General features: G+C 41.9%; 2 protein-coding genes across 3 annotated transcripts; one reads left to right on the forward strand and one right to left on the reverse strand.

Annotated features, from left to right (window-relative positions):
• Positions 1-2,080: 2,080 nt before the first annotated feature.
• On the forward strand, positions 2,081-3,229 carry inha (inhibin subunit alpha; the record flags this gene model as incomplete). The annotated part of the gene is made up of 2 exons (XM_080422445.1): positions 2,081-2,399; positions 2,487-3,229. The coding sequence occupies 2 exons, from the start codon at positions 2,081-2,083 to the stop codon at positions 3,227-3,229; spliced, it is 1,062 nt and encodes a 353-aa protein (XP_080278571.1).
• Positions 3,230-5,029: 1,800 nt separating this feature from the next.
• On the reverse strand, positions 5,030-15,643 carry LOC308080444 (gap junction gamma-1 protein-like). Of its 2 annotated transcripts, none has more exons than XM_080422331.1 (5): positions 15,397-15,643; positions 10,048-10,316; positions 9,438-9,663; positions 8,491-9,168; positions 5,030-7,309 (listed from the first exon to the last, which is right to left on the reverse strand). In XM_080422331.1, the coding sequence occupies exons 2-5, from the start codon at positions 10,285-10,287 to the stop codon at positions 7,296-7,298; spliced, it is 1,158 nt and encodes a 385-aa protein (XP_080278457.1). In that variant the 5' UTR covers positions 10,288-10,316; positions 15,397-15,643; the 3' UTR covers positions 5,030-7,295. The 2 variants fall into 2 exon arrangements, with proteins under 2 accessions (XP_080278457.1, XP_080278458.1); XM_080422332.1 differs by lacking the exon at positions 15,397-15,643 and adding an exon at positions 14,719-14,864.
• Between the last annotated feature and the right edge of the window lie 5,757 nt (positions 15,644-21,400).

A 21,400-nucleotide genomic window follows, 5' to 3' on the forward strand; every position in this document is an offset into this window, starting at 1 on the left:
GCAAAGATTAATTCTGGGTGATGATAATATGATATAACTAGAAAAAGTGCTCCTCGGAGCACAGGTCTCCGCTAGGTCAGGTAGGTTATTGTGGGCCAGCAATGTTCGGCAAATATCGGCCTCCTGGTGGCGCTATAACAGGGCAATGTTAAAAGTGAGTGCGGCATTTGTTCCTCAACGAAGTGCGAATTTGCGTGCAAAGTTTCACCGCAATCGGACACTGCATTCATGATGTGCGGCATTTTGTTCAGAACGGGCCACTCCTGCAAAATGCAGGGCAAACGTTTTTCTTTGGCCTCTAGGGAATGTGCATACAAAGTTTTACACAGATCGTGCAGTTATAGGTAAAAACGTGAATCGGCCTGTTATAGCGCCACCATGAGGCTGATTTGAACATTTTCACGGAAACCGCACATTGTGTTCATGATTTGAAGCATTTTGTTCAAAACGGAGCACTCCTGCAAACTTTGGAAGCCAATCTTAGCCAATCAGGATGGAATATGAAAAATCTGAAAGACCCGTTTCGTTTAATGACTATAGAGAAACTGTGTACCCATTTGCGTGATGTTTGGACAAAATCTGTCGGAGTTATGTCAATTTTTTTTTTGCAAAAAACTGCCTCCTAGTGGCGCTATAACAGGGCCATGTGAAAGATTTGGGCCAGAGATTCTGCTCTGGCATCCAGGGAGTGTGTGCGCACAGTTTCGCTTCGATCAAGCCAACGGTGCCGGAGATTAGCTGTCCACAGACGGACAGGGTGCAAAACATAGTCTCCCCATGCCTACGGCCTGGCGGAGACAATAATTATGTGTGACAAAAGAGATTTTCAGATATATTCCCCCACACACACACACACACACGCACAAGTGGCATTATGTTATTAATCAAGGCCTGGTGTTTTTTTTGTTTTTTTTTCATGTTATACAGTACTATCAGTCACATTTGTTAGACTGTGTTACATCCTAAGTTTTATCTCCCTCTGGAATGAAGCTTCCCTTTTCCCACAAGGGTGTTTTATTCAGCAGTTCTCTTCACATGGCAGCTTGGTTCAAAACAAACTTTCACAGCAGGTTTCAAGGTTTCCTTTGACCGTTTGAAATAACAGAAAAACCTGCCCTTTAACATTCAACTTTGAAAAACACTCCACTATGAAAATGAATTTGCCAGTGGGAAAGACATCTACAAAGTAAAATCCTGAGTGTTAATTTAACTCTGAGAGTGTTTTAAATGAACACTTTATTGTGTAGGCAGAGAGGAAATGAGATGGAATCGCAGATCTACAAGCTCATAGCGCGTTGTGGGTCATAAAAGGAAATATACAATCATTTGGCATAATGTTTGACTTGAAGACGAAACTGAGTTTTGAACAAAATAATAAATATTTGCTGCAGAACAACTGCATGTTTGCTAGAAGCTCATCAAAATAAATTATTTAAAAAATGGCCAGCAAAAAGGTTTTCTTCCTTAATATTTAGTTTTACCGTGCCTTGTAAAAATGTAAACAATTTCATTGGAGGTGATGGAAAAGTTGGGGGGGGAAACCTTCCCATTTCAAAAAGCAGAATAAAGATATTTTCTACAGGGCTTTAATTAACCACTCAGTTCATATTTAATTAATTAACAGGGACCAGACACATTCCCTTCAGTACACTGTGTGAAACAGTCACGGAACAGTGCTCAAGGTCAGCATGTGCAAGCCTCCTTTCTGTCCACTGGCAACACAATAATGACCCAGTCTGTAGTCGCGCTCATTCATGCCCAAACACACAGATAACGGCAGAAGTTACCCAAACAATCACGTCACAGAGTTAGGGAGGGACAGCTGGAGGCCTACAGGTTATTTCAGCAGAATAAGCTAAAATAAAAGCATTGAGGAGTGACTTTGTGAGAGAAAAAACAACTGCGATAGGTCTGTGAGAGAAAGTTTGGACTCATTTATTCTTTGAAACAGGCTTTCTGGTCATTACTTGGCCGATCCATGCTTCGTTTTCTTGCTGTATTCAAAACAGATCGAAGCATTTGGACCTACAAACTTCCTTTTTATTTGGACTTTGAGACGAGTGGAAGTCATTTTCTAACTATGTTGAGGCTTCAGCACCTGTCCTGCGTCGTGCTTCTCCTAAGCTCCGTGTGGACCACTACCTTGACACAGTCCTGCACAGGAGGTGACGAGCCACCTCGTGACGTTGTGTTGGCCTGGTTCAAGGACCGGGTGCTGCAGGGCTTGGGCCTCCAGCGGCCCCCCGTGCCCGGCATGCAGGGACCAGATGGGGACACGGCGCAGTCAGACGCCAGGCAACGGCACACAAGGTCATCCAGGGCATACATGGTTGACCGGCACCAGCACCAACACCACCAGCCCTCGCAAACATCTCAGATTATCGTCTTCCCTAGTGCTGGTGAGAAGCTTTGTCTTATAAGCCTTTACTGCATGTGTACCAATTTGTAATAAAACCGCCCTTTTGCTTCATGTTCTAATCTTTCAGACTCGCTCCCCGGCTCCGAGGACACCACCTCCTCCAGCTGTTTCACATATTACTTTCAGCCGTCCCTGAACAGCCAGGAGTCCTTGGTCACCTCGGCCCATTTCTGGTTCTATGCGGGGGAAGGAGCCGCGTCCAACTCCTCCGCCCCTCTGTTCATTCTCACTGCAGAGCAGCGACTACATCAGGCAGCCGAGGCTCCATCCAGGACGACCTCGGACGGCTGGGTCACCTACCACCTGGGGCGGGACCTCCGAGCCTCCGTCTCAGAAGGACCGTTTGTGCTGCAGGTGCGCTGCACGGCCTGCGAGTGCCACGCCAACGAATCGGACAAGCTGCCTTTCCTTCACCTTCACGCCGGCCCCCGAGGCGGCCCCGACCGCTCGCCGGCGCGCCGTGCGGCCGGCCCCATCCCCTGGTCGCCCTCCGCCATGGACTTGCTACAGCGCCCCTCACAGGACAGACCGCAGCACAGCGACTGTAACCGGGAGGACATCGAGATCAACTTTGAGGAGCTGGGCTGGGACAACTGGATTGTGCATCCCAAAGTGCTGACGTTCCAGTACTGTGTGGGGAACTGCTCGGCGTGGGACCGCGCCACCTCCATGTTGGGGATCAAGCAGTGCTGCGCGCCGGTCCCTGGGACCATGAAGTCACTGAGGATCACCACCACATCAGATGGAGGGTACTCCTTCAAATACGAGACCCTGCCCAACATCATAGCAGAAGAGTGCACCTGTATCTAGGTTTTGTGTGCATGCTGAATGATTGCTTAAAATAGATAGATATCATTTTTACAAAATCACTAATTACAAACTGAAGCACAAGCCTTTACAAAATCCATTGACTTTAAGGTTGAGTAGTCATTTTATTACTTAAGTCATAAAGGCAAATCATCTTCCAATCTAGAAAGAGCAGTGGTGGAAAGTAACTAAGTACATGTACTCAAGTACTGTACTTGAATGCTAATTTTCAGCACTTTTATTTTACTGGAGTATTTCAATTTTTCAGTACTTTTGCTCCACTACATCTCAGAGGTAAATATTGTACTTTTTAACTTCAGTTACTTTGTATATTTTGATTAGTATTACAAAACATACAGTAACCACTTCAGCCCTATTTAAACTTTGGCTAGTCGGTCTACAAGCTCACAGCACGTCGCATGTAGATCTGCTATTTTCGAAATGCTTTTATACATTTTAGGCATAATGACTACTTTTACATTAAGAATATTTTGATGGCAATACTTTTGTACTTTTTGAATTAAATTTTGATTACAGGACTTTTGCTTGTAACAGTGTGTTTTTACATTACAGTATTGATACTTTAAGTAAAAATGTGAATGCTTTTTCCACCACTGAGAACGTGACATCACGCAATCGAAAACCTCTCAAGATGGCGCCACCTGTCCATTGAACGGCTCCTCAAGCTATTATAGGCTAGATCAGTGGTTCTCAATGTGGGGTCGGGCACCACCAGGGGTCCCTGAGGGGGGTCCAGGGAGTCCCAGGGAGTCCCAAGCTAAATAATTGATAGTTAATCTTCACCATTACATGTCCAATTACATTCAACTAGAAAAACACGAATGGCTATTTTGATCAGTTTCACGGTTGTATCACTATACATGCAGTACACAGACAGTACAGTCTATCTCAATAAAGAAATACAATAAAACCATCAGTAGTGTAAAGTAATCAAGTACATTTACTTAACTGTACTTAAGTAAAGTATTTCCAATACTTTTACTTCTACATCTCAGAAGCAAATATCGTTTTACTCCTCTAGAATGATTTGAAAACTTTAAGTTACTTATAGATTTGTATTACTACAATACGTTAACCACTTCACCCCCATTTAAACTTTGGCTATTTGAAAATAGCCGATCTACAAGCTCACAATGCATTGTAAGCTTGTAGATCTGCCATTTTCAAAAGATTTGTATACATTTGAAAATTTGCGAAATGGGACATTCTGCATAATGAGTACTTTCTACTTTGGTACTTAAAAGTACATTTTGATGCCAATACTTTTGTACTTTTACTCAAGTACATTTTGATTACCCGTACTTTTACTTGTAACAGTATTTCTACACTGCAGTATTGATACTTTGTCTTTTAGTCAGGTAAAACATGTGAATATTTTTTCCACCACTGAAAATGGCTTGTATGTCTTACTTGCACTACACCTTTAGAGGGCAGTGTTGGCTACATTTATGGTGTGACCATCTGCTGATGAGAGCCTGGCAACAGCCAGCATGTAAAATGTAGCTTACCTCAATTCAAATCATTAAGATGGAGAATATGTCATTAGGACAACCAAAGTCACAATGAATGGTAGCATAAAGAGGTTAACACATTAATAATTTAGCATTTATATAGTTAAAATGTATCCTCAAAAGTACAGTAATTACAACAGCACTTTGAGTATTTTATTGGCTTAACTGGTAAAGCAATAAAACTTAATTGATCCCTTTTGATTAGCAGTTTAACAAAGAAATTTGTGAAAATTAGTCGTCAAGTGCCTTGAAATATAACAAACCAAGACAATTTCATTCAAATTTTTATTTTCTCTTAACAAAATAATCTCTAGTTACAAAACTACAAAATGCGCAGAAGAGGAAAAACAAAAAAAATAAACATCACGTCAAAGCAGTATGTAGTTTAATTTGGAATGTCAGGAGTAGAACTGGAAGAGATGATTACAGGAAGGTCTACACCAGTCTCATCATCGTAGTGCCTTAATTTATACTCCCGTCGTATGATTGTGTGACGCACCAAAAATAGTTAAGAGCTCACCCATATCCATGACAACCGGCTACAACGCTCTGCCACTGACTGATGCACTGCAAAGCTGCGTGTTTCAGTGCTCATCTCACACCGATATGCTCCATCTGCTTCTCATTTCAGAAATGTACAAATCAGTTAAATGGACAGCTCTTTCCATCTGTTTAAAGGTTATTTTAAGAGTTAAACGAGCATTCGCCATGAGAAGAGCAAAAAAGAAGTCACGCAATCTTCACTTGCAGCCAAAACAGTTGGAAGATATATTTGGGTCGCTCGGCCCGTCATCCGGTATACCTGATGAAGGGCCAAGAGACCGAAATGTATCTTGGACCGTCATCCGGTATACCGGAGGAAGGTCCAAGAGACCAAAACGTTATCTTTATTAATTTTTTTGGGCTGAAGACAGTGTGCAGGATTCCTTTTTTGCTCTTCATGCGACTGCCTACTCCTACGCACCTGTCCATTGCAGGTGTGCCAAAAGGACAACTAAAAGAGCGTTTGTGACATGCAAGCTTGTACATTGGCCATCTTCAGAGCCAGACATCATCGTACGACAAAGTATCAATCGCGCTTTTCTCTGCAATAAACAAACAAATCATAACTAAACAGCCAACAGGGGGTGCTCGTCTCATATTTAAACAAAGGCTTAAGGCATTTCTCTGATCCTCTGCTCTAACTTCATCTTACAAAATGCATGCGAGCATGCATTCAACAGAACAAAAGAAAACACAAAAACAGATTTCTGGGACAAGGCACAGCCTAACTGACCAGAAGGTACGGCTGGAAACAATACGTCACAGGATTACAGTCTATTCTTGTGGTCAGCAAACTTTAATGTAAGGTTTAGAATGACATGGGGAAATGCTTATTTTTTTGCAGGTAATGGTTTATAAAGTACACGTACCAAGTTATGCAAATGTTAAAGTGCTGATTTCTTCCCCTGCAGTCCTTTGAAATAAATGACATTCCAATATAGTGACGTTTACTGTGAGAAACTATAAGGTAGATGCTGTCTACACTTTAAATGTTAACCTTTGGTGCTTGACGAAACAGTCAAGTGTCAGATACCAAGCTATTGATTTAAGTAATATGGAATATGTCATGAAATGTGGCAAACCCAAAAGAAAAAGTAATGATCTAAGAAAAAAAACATTGGTAGACATTACACAATTCAAGCATTTCCCAGGTAAACGTTTTGGCTAATTTGAACAAAAGTAACGGCTTGGATCTCAGTGAAACAATGGCGAACAATAATCAATTAAGTAAAGAAAGAAACAAATTAAATCACTGCCATTAAACTTGGTCCTTCCTGCATACTCAGCCCATGTCCGTGCACGCACAAAAACAAAAACAGCATTCTTTTTGGTCCCATTTACGGCCAGCAACAAGCCTTAACAGTGTGCAATGAACGCTTCCAGACAATACAAATGACAATGAAACCCCTTTCATTAGGAAGACTGTTAAGAAGAACAAAGTACTATTAGATCACAACGTACAATTAGATCACAACAGTTTGAACAAAGTACAATTAGATCACAACGTACAATTAGATCACAACAGTTTGAAGATCAGGTGAACGTAAGGTTTCCAATGAACACTAGGATTACTGCATGAGAACGTTGGCCAAAAAAATGAAAGAATGGGATTGAAATAAAAGAGGGTGTAGACCAGAACGCAGCTACGGGCAGTCGGGTACTGTCAAGGTGTGGGTGTGGACCGGCAAGCTGAAACTCGAGACCAAAGTATTTGGCAGAAGTTCAAGTTTAGAGTTGTGGCGTTGTGTACAAACGCAAGCTCAGATTTGAGTCTCGTTTTTTTCCTCTTTCCTTTTTTATATTGGCCCTTTAATACTGACAAGGCATATTTATTTATTTCATCCACTAACAAACCCAGACACACGCACAAGCACACACACACACACACACTTTCAGTCGCTCTCAGTGGTCTGACTGCATTCCCATATGTGCTTCCCCCATATGTCCAGGGCCAGTAGAAATGACAAGACAGACGTCTGAGTCAGGAAGCACGCTCAGGCATGTACTCCTAGGAAAGAAGAGGGAATCATTAGAAAACTGAAATGCCAAACTCGACGATCTCTCTCCTGTACATCACACTGCATTTTAAACAGACAGAAAACAGGGTGGCTACTGTGGGGTTAGGGCTACACCAATTAAAACGTGGTGCCCATATTTTTCTTCCATTTTCAAAAATAGTGAAACAGCAAATCTACAAGCTCATAACAAATTGCGATGGGACTCGTTGTGACCTTGTAGATAGGGTATGTTCACTATTCCTCATACAACAAAGCATATAGTGCTTAAAGGAGTAGTTCACCCAAAGAATGTCATATTTTCTATCAATTACACACCCCATGAAGCCTTGAATTCATGGTTTTTTGGTTGCATTCCTAAGACAATAATTTGATGACCGGCAGAGGCTCGGAGACTCAAAACAGTCTCCTACTAACAGACAAACAAATCTCCATGAATTCAAGGCTTCATGGGGTGTGTAATTGGTAGAATGTCATTTTTTGGGTGAACTACCCCTTTATGTGTTTAACGGATGAAACACCCACCCCCACCAAAAAAAAACAATGACAACCACAGTAGTAGAAATGCATGGTCAATTCTTCTTGCGGATACTTCAATAGAAAACAAATGCCTTTTAGTCAATGCTAAATGTAGAGAAGCAGTGTTCTGCTTTCATACAGCACATACTGTATCTGGAACAAACTACTAGAAAACTGCAGGTCTATTACAACTCTGTAGTAACCTTTCTTCTGCTGATGCTTTTTACAGAGCAATTTTTTCCCCTTGTGCTGCACTGTAGTTTAATTTTAATGTTAATGTAGATCCTGGTGTCGGGTAGGACACCTACTGGTTGATAAGTAGTATTGCCTGAAGGTAGTACATAAAGGTTACAGATTGAAGCATTATTTTAACTCTTTAATAACCATTTTAATGTTTTGTATAAAGCGCTTTGATTTGTCTACTATATCGTCACTGTGGGAGGGAACAGTCTAAAACAGATACTTTTAAGGAAACAAAAAGAGAACATGTGTTCCAAATAGCAGTTGGATAATTCGTCACAAGCTCACAAACCTCTCACATTGCGAAAATAGCAATCCACAAGCTCACAACACATTGTAAGCTTGTAGATCGGCTACTTTTGCTCAACACTCTTATATGAAGAAGCAGGGCATTTACGATAAATATTAGCTGTACCTTTATCGCTGGATTCTCCTAGTTTCTCGTGGGCGAAGTTCAGCCGGTTCTGATCAGCAGCGGCCTGCGCTGCAGCGTTGACCTCAGGGCTGCTGCTGCGTGATGGGCTCCCCTCCTCTATCTGGTAGGCCAGGTCCAGGTGCTGCTGGGCCATTTTCATGTGTCGCATCCTCTCCAGCTCCCTGGGCGGTGGGCTCGCCCTCCCCGAGTCCCCCAGGGACCCTCCTTCCCTCAGCTTGCCGCAGAGATCCTTCTTCGTGACCGCGTGGTACTCCGGAGGGGCCGTGCCCGTGACAAGCTGGCCCGGGCGCCGTGTGGACGGGGCAGGAGGTCGCGGGTGCGACCTGAGAGTGGCGCGGCGGCGGAAGGTATCACGAAGGCCCCCTACGCCCAGGTGTACCAGTTCGAGGCAGGTGAAGAGCAGGCAGAGGAAAGAAACCACGTACATGATGAGCAAGAAGATGGTCTTCTCTGTGGGTCGCGAGATGAAACAGTCCACCGTGTGTGGGCAGGGATCACGTGTGCAGATGTATGAGGGCATCACCTCGAAGCCATACAGGGTGTACTGGCCAAAGAGGAAGGCCGCCTCGAAGGACGCACGCGACAGCAGCTGGCACACGTAGACCTTCATCAGGCCGTCACGTTGGATCCGACGCCGGCCGTCATGCTTCGTCGCACCTTGGAAGACAGACACGCGATCAGAAACTTCGGACCTGGATAATTGTTGTTTCATTCACCTTTATGCTTACATGCAATCTGTGTGCCCATACAAAGTTTGTATACAAATAATTGGTCAATGTACATTGCCATATGACAAATAGCTAAATTAGGGGAAAGAAATTGAGAATTAGCTAAAAATGGGGACGCCAGGATTACAGTGGTTAAACCAGGAATCTCTGTGCTGACAATGAACCACTTCTACTGGAGTTGAGAATGTTCCATCTTACTTGCTGCAGGTGGCGCTTTCTCCTTCTCATGCTCAATCTCCTCAGCCATCATGGGGTCGTCCTCACCGTCATCCGCCTCCTCATAGTCTCGGTCCGGCCTGCTGTTCACTATGGGTATCCTCTTGCGCGCACGGTGGAGGGGCCTGTAGTCGCTGTCTCCCATGCGGGCGATCTTGTGCATGGCGAAACCGAGATACATGATGGTGGGTGTGGTAATCATGATGACCTGGATAGACGCAATTCATAGATCAATTTTAGTTATATAACGAGTGAACTTTTATTTCTGTGTTTTAACCACTTTAACATGGATGCCAAGGTTGACCAAAACTATTTTACATTCACTTCTCGATGAATGAACCTGCAAAATAAGCACAATTTAGAAGAAAATATTTTCTCTCAAGCCAAAATAAATGATCTCTGTTCGCTTATCTCAAGCCATGTCTAAATAGCCAGAAAATTCAAATACCGGTACTGCATCTAGCGCTGAAAAGGCCATTTAAAAAAGGTGCTGTAAATGATACTTTTGTCAAAAAGCTCTATATTACCATAGCAACCAGTCAAAGTCCTACAGATTTCCAGCATGTTGTTTTCTGAATACAAATCAGCTCACCTGAAATGCCCAGTAGCGGATATGAGAGAGTGGAGCAAAGGCGTCATAGCAGACATTTTCACATCCAGGCTGTTGTGTGTTGCATGTAAACTTGCTCTGTTCATCATGGTAGATGGTCTCGCCTCCAACAGCGGTCAGCACAATGCGGAATATTAGCAGCATGGTGAGCCACACCTTCCCCACAAAGGTGGAGTGGTTGGAGATCTCATCCAATAAACGGGTTATGAAGCTCCAACTCATGATGCCGAGGTGACAGTTCTAAACCAGCTCTGGGAGGAGAGACGAGCACAAAGACATATACATTGGTGATGAGAAACAAAGTGAGCACAGATTTTTACTGTTCAACAACAGTCACATAAATAGCGAACTGTCAGATTAACTCATTTGATCTTGGCGTTCAGTATAGCAGAGCACTATACATTACTCCCTGCTCAGTAGTGATGTGTCGGGCATGATCGATCCGTTCATAAGAACTAGTTCTTTGCCGTGAGCGAACACGTTCATGACTCGAAACTGTTGCGTTCAAGATTTCATTCATGCCCCCCCCTCCCCCTCCCCCGCACACCGCACACACGACGGGCGGGCTGTTATTCCTCCCGCGACAGACAGACCATCAGACAGACAGAAAGCCTGCTGTAGAGTTTTCCAGTATAGACATGCATGCGTATTGCTATTTGAATTGAAATAGGTAGCCTACTGTTGTTCCTGGACAAAAGACAGATAGTGTTAGCACCAAATTTAAGTATCAAAAGAAATAAATATGCATGGTCCTAGACAAAGGACAGATAGGTCAATTAACACGTCTTAGTTTGAGTAGAAGATGCAAATAGTATGCTACAGCTACTATTCATGAAGTTAATAGTAGTTAAAGACATGGTTGGAAATCGATAGTCATGTGAGTGTACGGACTTGGGCTGCTTTGTATAAAATTATTATTATAAATAATTATCGACAAATAAAAATAACTACATTATATATTGCAGTAATTTATTACTTCTACACATTATATTACAAAGAAGATGGTGCAATTAGATCGTGAATGACAGTGCTGTGTTTCCGTACAGACTGTGCAGTCATGTCAGTGGGATCAGATGCACACAGTTGCACGCAGTTAGCGTAGCGCATCGCATACGCTCCGCCGGGACCGGAAGCGCTACTGAACGAGAACGTGAACGAATCATTTGAACGAATCTTTGCTGTGAACTTGAACGAAATCGTTCGTTCACCGAAATGAACTGTTTTTCCCACCACTACTGCTCAGCACATAAGACAACCATTTAAGAGCAGGAAGATATATACATTTATAACACCCTCCCCCCAGGGCAAAACAGAACCCTTAAGGAACTCAGAGCGTAATGGTGATGCTGGAAGCAAACAAAGTGCATACACTTACAGCGTTCAGTGGCACTGACACCAAGAGGAAGTTAAATGAACGAGGTGAGCTTAAATAAACCACCTATTTGGTCAGCTGCTTGACACGTTGCAGACATCGCCCACATAGTGCTGGCCTGGGCATGTGTGTAAAACTCTTGGGTGTATATGCCTGAACTAGCTCGCAAGCTACGCATGATTAAATGATGCACCTCGTAATAGATTTAGATCCATGTTAAAACACTATGTTATGTTGCCTGCCTAGTATTGGGGGAATGTCTGGTTTTGCTTTGTGGCAGTGCTTCAAACTTTAGGAATGACCGATTGTGTCTCATACTAGTCGTTAACATGCATAACAAAAAAAAATGAAAAAAACAAGAGTGCACAGAGAGGTGATGATGACAAAAGTTAAGCTGAATTCATGTCGTGCAAGCTTAACGTGGGTCTTTGGGACACAATTCATATAACAAAAAAAACAAAAAAACTCTGCAAATGTCAGTGGTTGAAACTAGTAAACCCGTCAAATAAAATCAGAACAGTATAACAAAAAGGAGGTCAACAGCACTGGTGAAGTCAGTATTCTAGCCATTTCCCATCAATCCAGACCTCAGCAGCTAGATCCAACATCAAAGTATTAGCTGGCAATTTGCAACTATATATGTGGGGTAAATGGGTTGGGTGGGGTAAATGGGTTGGGTGGGTGGATGGGGTAAACTGGTGTATTTAATGGGGGCAATTCACATTGTTTCCTTCTTTGTTGTTTGAATGGGTAGCTGCTCTTGAGTCTATGGTGCGTGATAACTCTGCTGTCCAATCAACTGTAGAGGCCTGTTTATGCCAAGGAAAAGAGCAATCAATCTAGTAACTTCTCAGATCTGCAGTGTGTAAAATGAATTACATAATCAACTTAGTTGATCAATTCAAAAATGAAACAAAGATAAAAAATTTGAATTCATGAGGAATCAACAGGTGGGTGAACCCTTAGAATCAACATAACTGGTGAACAACAGTAACAGATTCAAAAATCTATTCATGACATTTGTGTGCCAACATAACCCAATGCTAAATTCAAGCTGTTCAACAGACTATGATGATTGAGAGCATACAATGAGCTGCACAGTTCTTGGGACTACTTCTAAGTGTCTACATTAAAGGGAACATCCGTTTCCCCTTTTGCCATACAATTATCTACCCCGTTTATGTTTAGGACACTTAAGTGTGGTCACTGATCAAAGTGAGCATAGAGTCAATGATTAAGAGCTAAAAGTTGTGTTGACATCAAATGTGTTCACGCATACAGAATCGGGCCATATCCCAAATCACATTATAAATGGGATAACCGGTTATGTATCATGTACCCATATGTCCCATAGTCAAAATATTACCAATGTCAAACACAACTTTAAAATACAATAAAATACAAAGACATTCTGAGTCCCGATTGTCCCTTTACATGGCACGCAATTCCACGTGCCCCAGTTCAAGCTGTGTTTGGTTTCTTCCCGAAAACAATCTGTGATCTGATATTCAAGCGTCTCCATTTCAAGCTGTTATTTTTTTAGGGCAAACCCTGGTTGCACAAAATATCATGGGAAGAAAAGGCAACAAACCAAAAAAACACCATTGTCATAGTGAAAGGTATTATCGACTCATTGTTTAAAAAGAGGACTCAGGTGTGATCCTATCCCCAAGTGCCAAAATAGATGGGATATAATATCTAGGTTACATAATAGCAGTTATCAAATCACACAAAAAGACAACAATGAGGCGACTCATAGTTGGGATTAAGACTTCACTTCCTACGGGCTACACGTTAGAAACCCATGACACTGTGCTGTGGTCAAAAGCATCCCACTTAAAATGGCCCATATTGATTTAGGCAAGGCCGAGCATTAAACCTGATTTCTGTACATGCTTATGTTGAGGGCAGATTCAGATTTAGATACAGCCTACTTATCAGCTCTTAACGAACACCTTCTTCACCTCTGAACTTGCCAATACTCTTACGAACTTCAGCAGCGTACCGAGTCAAATTCACACCCCACTGGCAGATACCCACTGTAAGAAGTTTTTGTGGCCACATATTTGCCTACATTATGAGTTCTACCTATTCTTTCTGTCAGGGCTGTCTGTCCCACATAACTACGCCACTTCTTAGCCAATTGAGGATACTTGTGAACCACGGATGAATTCCTTCATACTGTGGTTTGATTTCAGAGTGTGCTGTGATTCAGATCAGCTGTCCTCTCTCCTTCCATACAGTCTGGTGGGGAATGATGCACACAAAAGACTAAGTAGTGCCTCCTTCATGCTGTCCTCAAACTGACAAAAGCCACGCACTGTTAAGCTTTCTTTCAACATGGGCCAGCCAACAGACAATGCAATAACAGACAATGCAAACTTGTCTACAGACAAACAAGAGGGAGGACTCGGCACACAATGCGCTTCCTGCTGACCAAAGACACCTTTTAAAACAGTAGCCTGTGTTTGCAGCATCTGGGTGAAAGCAAACACACAGAGCCATTTGGAAAGCTAACAAAAGTTTGCGTTAACGAGCTATTTGGCTTCTTAACGACTGGCCAGGCTGCGGAGGAGACTGGGGGGGAGGGGGGGTTGAGGACAGAGCAAAAGGAGAGTTAACATTCCACTCTTAACCAAAAGCAGAGAGCTGGATTTTTAGGGTTCAGGGAGCACTGTGAGGGCACACAGTGGTGGAAGAAGTACTCACATTTTTGCAAGTAAAAGACTGCACTGTAGAAATACTCAGTTACAAGTAAAGGTCTGCAATTAAAAGTGTACTTGAGTAAAAGTACAAAAATATTGGTATCAAAATGTCCCAACGGTAGAAAGTTTTCAAATGTATAAAAATCTTTAGAAAATAGCCGATCTACAAGCTCATAATGCGTTGCATATCACGATGCATAGCATGCAGACCGGCTATTTTCAAATGGCCGAAATATATATATTATATAGGGCTGAAGTGGGTAATGTATGTTTTGTGATACAAATGTAAATCTGCAAAGTAACTAGAAACTAAAGCTACCAAATAATAGTGGAGTAAGTAGAATATTTGCCTCGAGATGGAGTGGAGTGTAAGTAAATACTGAAGTAAAATAAAATTGTACTCAAGCACAGCAAGTAAATGTACTGAGTTACTTTACACCACTGGGCACATCATGCATGCAGTCCTCATGCACATTGCACTCCCAATATAATATAAACACTAAATGTCCACTGAAACAATGCTTTCTAAAAGTTTATATTGGTTTTGCATGATGGGACCTAAGTTCTGGCACATACCTTTAAGGAGTATCCAAACGCACGTTGCTGCAGAGAGTGAACTCGCTGTACAATAAACGAAAAATAGCAGATCTACAAGCTCACAACGACGTGTCCCATCTTCAGTGCGAGCTTGTAAATCGGCTATTCCCGAGAAGCGACGGAGTGTAAAGTCGATTGAACTGGGGGGGGTGATGCAATTCCTCGACAAAACGTCGACTTTTTGGGGGTGAAACACAACGTACAAAACACAAGACACGGCCATTAAGTGATTAACTTGATAGAAACAACACTATTTAGAGTTTATATCACTTTAAACACAAGACACGGTCTTCTTTAAGTGATTAACTTGATAGAAATGACACTTATGAGTTTGTATCACTTTAACGTGAGACAGGTATGCTACACGTTGGAGCTCGGTAGCGTTTCATCATCACACAGGCAGACAGTGGACTAGTGCCTACATGTTGAGCAAATTAGTCAATTTTAAATGACTAATGACTTTTCCATCAAAGTTTACTCTGTGAAACGACTATTCACAGAGTAAACTTTGATGGAAAAGTATTACCCAATTAAAAGAAACCTGTTGAAATAACACATTTCTTAAAAAAAATAAAAATAATAATCTCCCAAACAAACTCACCTGATATATTTTTTTAATATTTTAAAATTCTTGAAAAAAAAGTTTCCCAAACTCACCTTGTGACTGCAGCCCGTTCAGTTCACCAGGTTTCTTTAATTAGATTGATGATGCTCACGTGCGTCTCATCACCAACCAACTGAAATGAACTGACGTTTGGTTCTCTCAAGACTCGAACCCTGATCCATCCGGTGGTCTGTGGACCGAAGAAGACTCATGTGTGTGACTGTGACCCTTGTCGTGTGTCGGGGTCCCAAACAACAAACAAACAAGAGGCCGGTGGGGAGATCCTGAAGGATTTCTGAGTCGTGATTCTTCTTGTCCTCCTCCTCACCACACCCCCTTCTTTCAAGGAGGGAGGAGGCTGGGAGGAGGAGGACTGGAGGAGGCCCCTGGCTGAAACCTGAGATCCACATGTGTGACTACTGTTTTGTTGTCCTCTTGTAAAAGTCAATTAACAAGGCCCTCTGTGATGTGACCTGAATGTGACACAGGCTTTGCAAGAATTGCACTCACAGAATTGTACTGTTTTTTTTACTTAGGTAAAAGTAGCAATACAACAATGTAGAAATACTCCAACTTGTAAAAGTCCTGTAATCAAGATTTAACTTGAGTAAAAGTACAAAAGTGTTGGCATCAAAATGTAGCCTACTGGAAAAAAAAGTTTTCAAAATTGTTGATCTACAAGCTCACAATGCATCATGATGCAACTGAGTTCTGAGCTTGCATAAGCTATTTTCAAGTAATGCATGTCTTTTAATAATGTAAATCTGCAAAGTAAGTTGTAAGTAGGCAAATTTGCAGTGGAGTAGAAAGTACAACATTTGCCTCTGAGTTGTATAGGTAGGCTTTACAGACTGGTTGAAACATAGAGGCAGAGGTGGTAGCCTACTGTACATTGCAAATGTGGTTTCAATAAGAAATATGTTGTGCAGGATATACAGGCCAGTAATTCTCAACTTTTCTTTATTCCTTTATTTATTTCAAGGAATCCAAATTTGATATGCATGAGACCATAGACCCCCATTATTTATTTGTTTATTTAACTAGGCTAACTCACACTGGGGCCCCAACAGAACATTTTTTATTGTTGGGCAAGGCAATTTTATTTGTAGGCTGATGATAACACATTTCAACAAGGTGCCGTACACAAAGCAGATTAACCATTCAGATAGCCTATTCATTAGGCTACGGTAGTAAGGAAACATTTGTGTTTTAACAATGTTTCACTTATGAGCCATTGATCACGGATGAATGAAATTGTTTTCACTTCAGTGATCATATTGTCTCTCTCCAAACTCCTCGGGAGGAGGAGGGGGTCCTCTCTCCTCAGAAGCATCATCAACACACCACTCACTCAATGTAAATTACCCAGACTTGCATGTCCTACTGAGTTGGACATTTGCGTTTACACCTACACCCCCACCTGCTTAATTTATAGATGGCCTAATCGTGTGTGTGTATATATATATATATATATATATATATATATATATATATATATATATATATATATATATATTTATTTATTTTTAACTCTAATTTCCAAGGGAGCCCTGGGACACAACATGTAGACAGCGCAAATTAAAACAAGTCTAGCAGTAGTGGCTTTGGCCTGATGACCAAAAGCCTAATATTTCCCCCGACCAAGGGGGAATTCCCCTTTACAAGTGGTTAAGATGTTGGCTTTTCGAATCCCGGGCGTTTTCACAAGCAACACAGTAAAACTATGAATAAGTGAAACAACAGAATTAAAACATTAGCAGATTGAAATAAAACTATATTTCAGTATATAAAACATTGACATGATCGGAATGTATTTAGGCCCTAAAAGAAACATTAAATGCTTTATAAGCCAACAGCAGTTTAGACATTTAGCAGACACGTTCATCCAGAGCGATTTACAAGTGCGAGATCGGAGTAAGCAGAGTAAACATGAACCCTAGTAGTCAACAAACAACAGGGTAAATAGTCACATAAGTAGAGTGCAGAGAACAAGTGCCTCAAAGAAACTAGGATACCAGGCAAACATCAAACCTAGCATCTGTCCAAACAACATCTAAATAACATTCTTTACATTTGTGGTCAAGAAAAAACAAATATAAATAATATAAACATGAACAACTAACCAACATAGTATAGCCTATATGCATGGTAATCTAGCATCCATAAAAAATATTTTAAAAGGGTGAGAAGAAGTAGATGTGATTTGGTTCGATGTGGTCTCTCACTTTAGTCCAGAATTCCTTTACTAGTTCAGAATTCCTTTACTCTCTAGTCTAGTCTCTATGTACGATATAGAGATAACAGTGAAACTATGATCATAATAGCCATTCTTATTATACATTCTCTAGTTGTATTTCCTTTTTTGTGTAATAATGGCGAAGATTAACAATCAGTCATATAGCTGGGCATCACAGGACCACATGATACATTACTTAAAGAAAGAAAAATCGAATCTCAAAGCGAAAACCGTTAATTTTTATAAAGGGCTATAATGACACATTGATTCAATAACAAGTTAGCAAACATACATAGAAGCACCCCCCCCCCCCCCCCCCCAAAAAAAAATCTGCTTGTGCAGAATGTGCACCTGAAGACGGAGTGCCTCAGTATTTTTCTCCCTATATTCTGCATCACCACAAGCAGATTATTTTTTGGTTTTGTTTTGCTTCCATGTATACCTACCCGTTTCACTGAAGGGCACCAGCTGTTTGAGAAAGCCACTGCACCTGCAGCACTCGCTCGCGCCTTCTGTTTTAAACTCAGCAAACATACACTTTCACGTCTGTGTAAAAAATACCAAGAGGCTATATACTGGATGACCCAAGAGAGGATTTACAGTAGGCTATATCTGCAATGGGATCTTCTAAGATAACACTGTAAAGGAGCAACATTACTGCAGCTTTTAGATGAAGTGACATCTATTCCAAGAATTCATCGCATGTTTCCTAATACTGTACAACAGATGTCTTGCTATCATTCAAGGTACAGCTGTAGCCGTGTCAACGCTGACACCTTATCAGCACATCCAAAAACAATGCTGACTGGGAACTGTGGGAAATTCACACCGGTCCAGATGTCTCCTAGCCAGGACCCACGGGCCAGGACATCGTCCCAGGCAGCAGTCATTTCATTGCCCCATGCCTACTGATCCAAATATTCATGAACCCAATCACCTTCATTATTTTATTCATATTAAATATACTGTATATGTCCCACCCAGACTTCACACAGTCCTGGCAGTTTCTTCATACATTAAAATACACTGATGGAAATACAGTAATGTGTTCAATAAAATGTGTTGCAAAATTTTATCTGAACGAGTTATAGGCAACACCTGTTAAATTAACTAGTGTGTACAATGTGTGTAACTCACTGTGTCACACATTCCTTGCTTTTTTTATACCCACCACACCGCCAATCTAAACTGGCAGATCACTTCTGCCAACTTATAATATATACCACATGTGGTTTCGTACAGTAGTTCAGTCTGCCAGTGCCCAGCATTTATCGAGGCCTTAATGGGCAGATAAACTGTGAAATGATTTAAGAGGGAGGGCAGAGAACATGAAAGCAGATTGCATTAGGAACCGCCGGAGTTGTTAGCAGCCATGTTGTACTACGTAGGCCTAAGCCAACACTGCAACACGTCTTTGAAACCAGGGCTGTGTCGGACATGTGGGTGCAATTGTGAAACAGGTTCTTGCATGGGCATGTGTGCGGCACATGTTCAGCACTGATGCTTGAAGAAATATTTACACAATCACATTAGTTAACATCCTTTTCCAATAACCCCAGTCTCGATACAGCCACGGATCAAATTAAAGACGCTGAGTTACTTGTAAATTGATGCTTACTTTATCCCCCAGTTTACACCTTCAAAATAAACCTTGATTGAGAACATGAGTTTTTATGGTACAGTCATGCTATTGGTAACAGCAATAAGTAGTTGATGTGATGAAGTATGGCAGCCAGTTTGGGCTGGTTCCTAAAGAGAAAAGGTTGTATTTGAGTCTACAACACCTCCCAAGAGATGGGAGGTGTGGGTTGACCTTGGACTATTGCTTTCCTCATGGACCTACCTGTGGATTATACCAGTAAAGCAACCTTTTGTGGATATGGTTGAACTTGACACTTGCCGATACTCTGCACCTTAATCTCATGTACTCTGGCTGATACCGACAATAAGCCTCTCCGACCTACTTACTTTTTTATTCCTTCTTTCTTCCTTCCCTTGCCCCCCCTTCTTTCTTTTCTTTCTCTTTCTGGAAACAATCAAAAACAATGGAGCTTGCACAAAAACGAATTTCACACACTGTTTCACACCTGTAAACCTGTGATGTGACAAACTGACAATAAAGATGATTCTGATTCTGAAGATGCTGGTTGGTGTCAGGCTGGTGCAGACACTCACACCAACACTAATCGACATCCAGTCGACATATGTATTGTATTCAGTTACTGTATCTTCCATGGGTGTCTTTGTGCAGTGAGGTTTTCATTCCAACCTTTCATTCCAACAAAGTGTGGAGTCAGGATCTAGGTAACGAGACTAACTAATTCCTTCCTACACAACACTGCCCGCATTTCCCTACTTAGAGATGACTTTGAATAAAGATAATGCTAGTATGTGCAAAACATGCCACCAGAACACCTTTTTCACATTGTTCACTGGCTTTGCGAGCATCTGAGTGTGTGTGTGTGTAATTAATAAATCTGTGATATTTGCTTATTTGAATATTCATAGATCCACAATTTCTCCATTAGGGAGAACATGTTTTACTTTGTATGTGGAAAAACCACGATAAACTAGTAAAGTGGTCTCCGCCAGGCTGGGTTGCCTACCTAGGTCCTGCAAACTTTGGAAGGCAGTCAATTGGAATGGAATCTGGAAAATCTGGAATCTGGAAAGTGGCACAACATGGCGGGAAAACTATTTGTATGACCTATGGTTCAACATGAAAAGCCCTGTTAAAGCGCCACCATGAGGCCAATTTGGGGCAGAGGTTCTTCCTGGGAGTGAGTGCAAAGTTTCACACCAATTGGGCCAACGGTGCCGGAGATAAGCTGTTCAGACACACTGACGGACGGACAGGGGCGAAAACATAGTCTCCGGCCCTCAGCTGGTAAATGGTAAAATGGTAAATGGTGCATTTATATAGCGCTTTTATCCGAAGCGCTTTACATAGATTGTGCATTACATTCACCCATTCACACACACATTCATACACCGATGGCGGAGGAAACCATGCAAGGCACCAACCTGCTCATCGGGAGCAATTAGGGGTTCAGCGTCTTGCTCAAGGACACTTCGACACTAACTCTGGGGGAGCCCCCCAGCCCGGGATCAAACTGGGAACCTTGCGGTTTCCAGTTCACTCTACCCGGCCACTCTAGCCCTGAGCCACTGCCGCCCGCTGCCCCAAGAAGACAACGTATTAACAATAAAAGAGTATTTTTAGGTACTTTCAAATGTGTCTGGCGGTGAACTTTAAGAATGTGTTTGAGGATATACTTAATTAAATCTGGATTGGATTTAAACACTTAAACCCCAGCATCCGTATTGTGGGGAAAACATTTGCAGAAAATAGCCAATCTACTAGCTCACAATGCATTGCAAAAACTGAAAAATCTATAGGATACTCTGCTCAACAAAGTATAGGGTTTAAGTGGTTAAAGAATTAAATGAATACCTGTATTCAGTGTTTGCACTCGAAGAGAGCTTAAGAGTATGCTCCATTATGGTCTTTGAAATTCAGAATTGACCTGAAGGCCTCATGTCCAAATACCATCAGGTGCACCTGCCCATTGTGGAAGTGTCTTGGTGGTCAATCTGAGAACCCGTTCGTTTAATCACTTTTTCCCGCTACATCAAATCTCATTGTTGAAAATGATTCTTGAGGCATGCCTTTCAGTCACTGATGACCTTCTTCAGGCATGCCTGAAGGAGGTCATCAGTGACCGAAACATTGCTTCTCTCTCAATAAATGTGCTCTTGTACCGCACAGTTTGGCAGTGTGCGGGTGTATTCTTTTATTATTGATGCGCACTTGTTTGCCT

Source organism: Gymnoscopelus braueri (genome assembly GCF_963280865.1).
Source record: "Gymnoscopelus braueri genome assembly, chromosome: 24".
Taxonomy (NCBI): Eukaryota; Metazoa; Chordata; class Actinopteri; order Myctophiformes; family Myctophidae; genus Gymnoscopelus; species Gymnoscopelus braueri.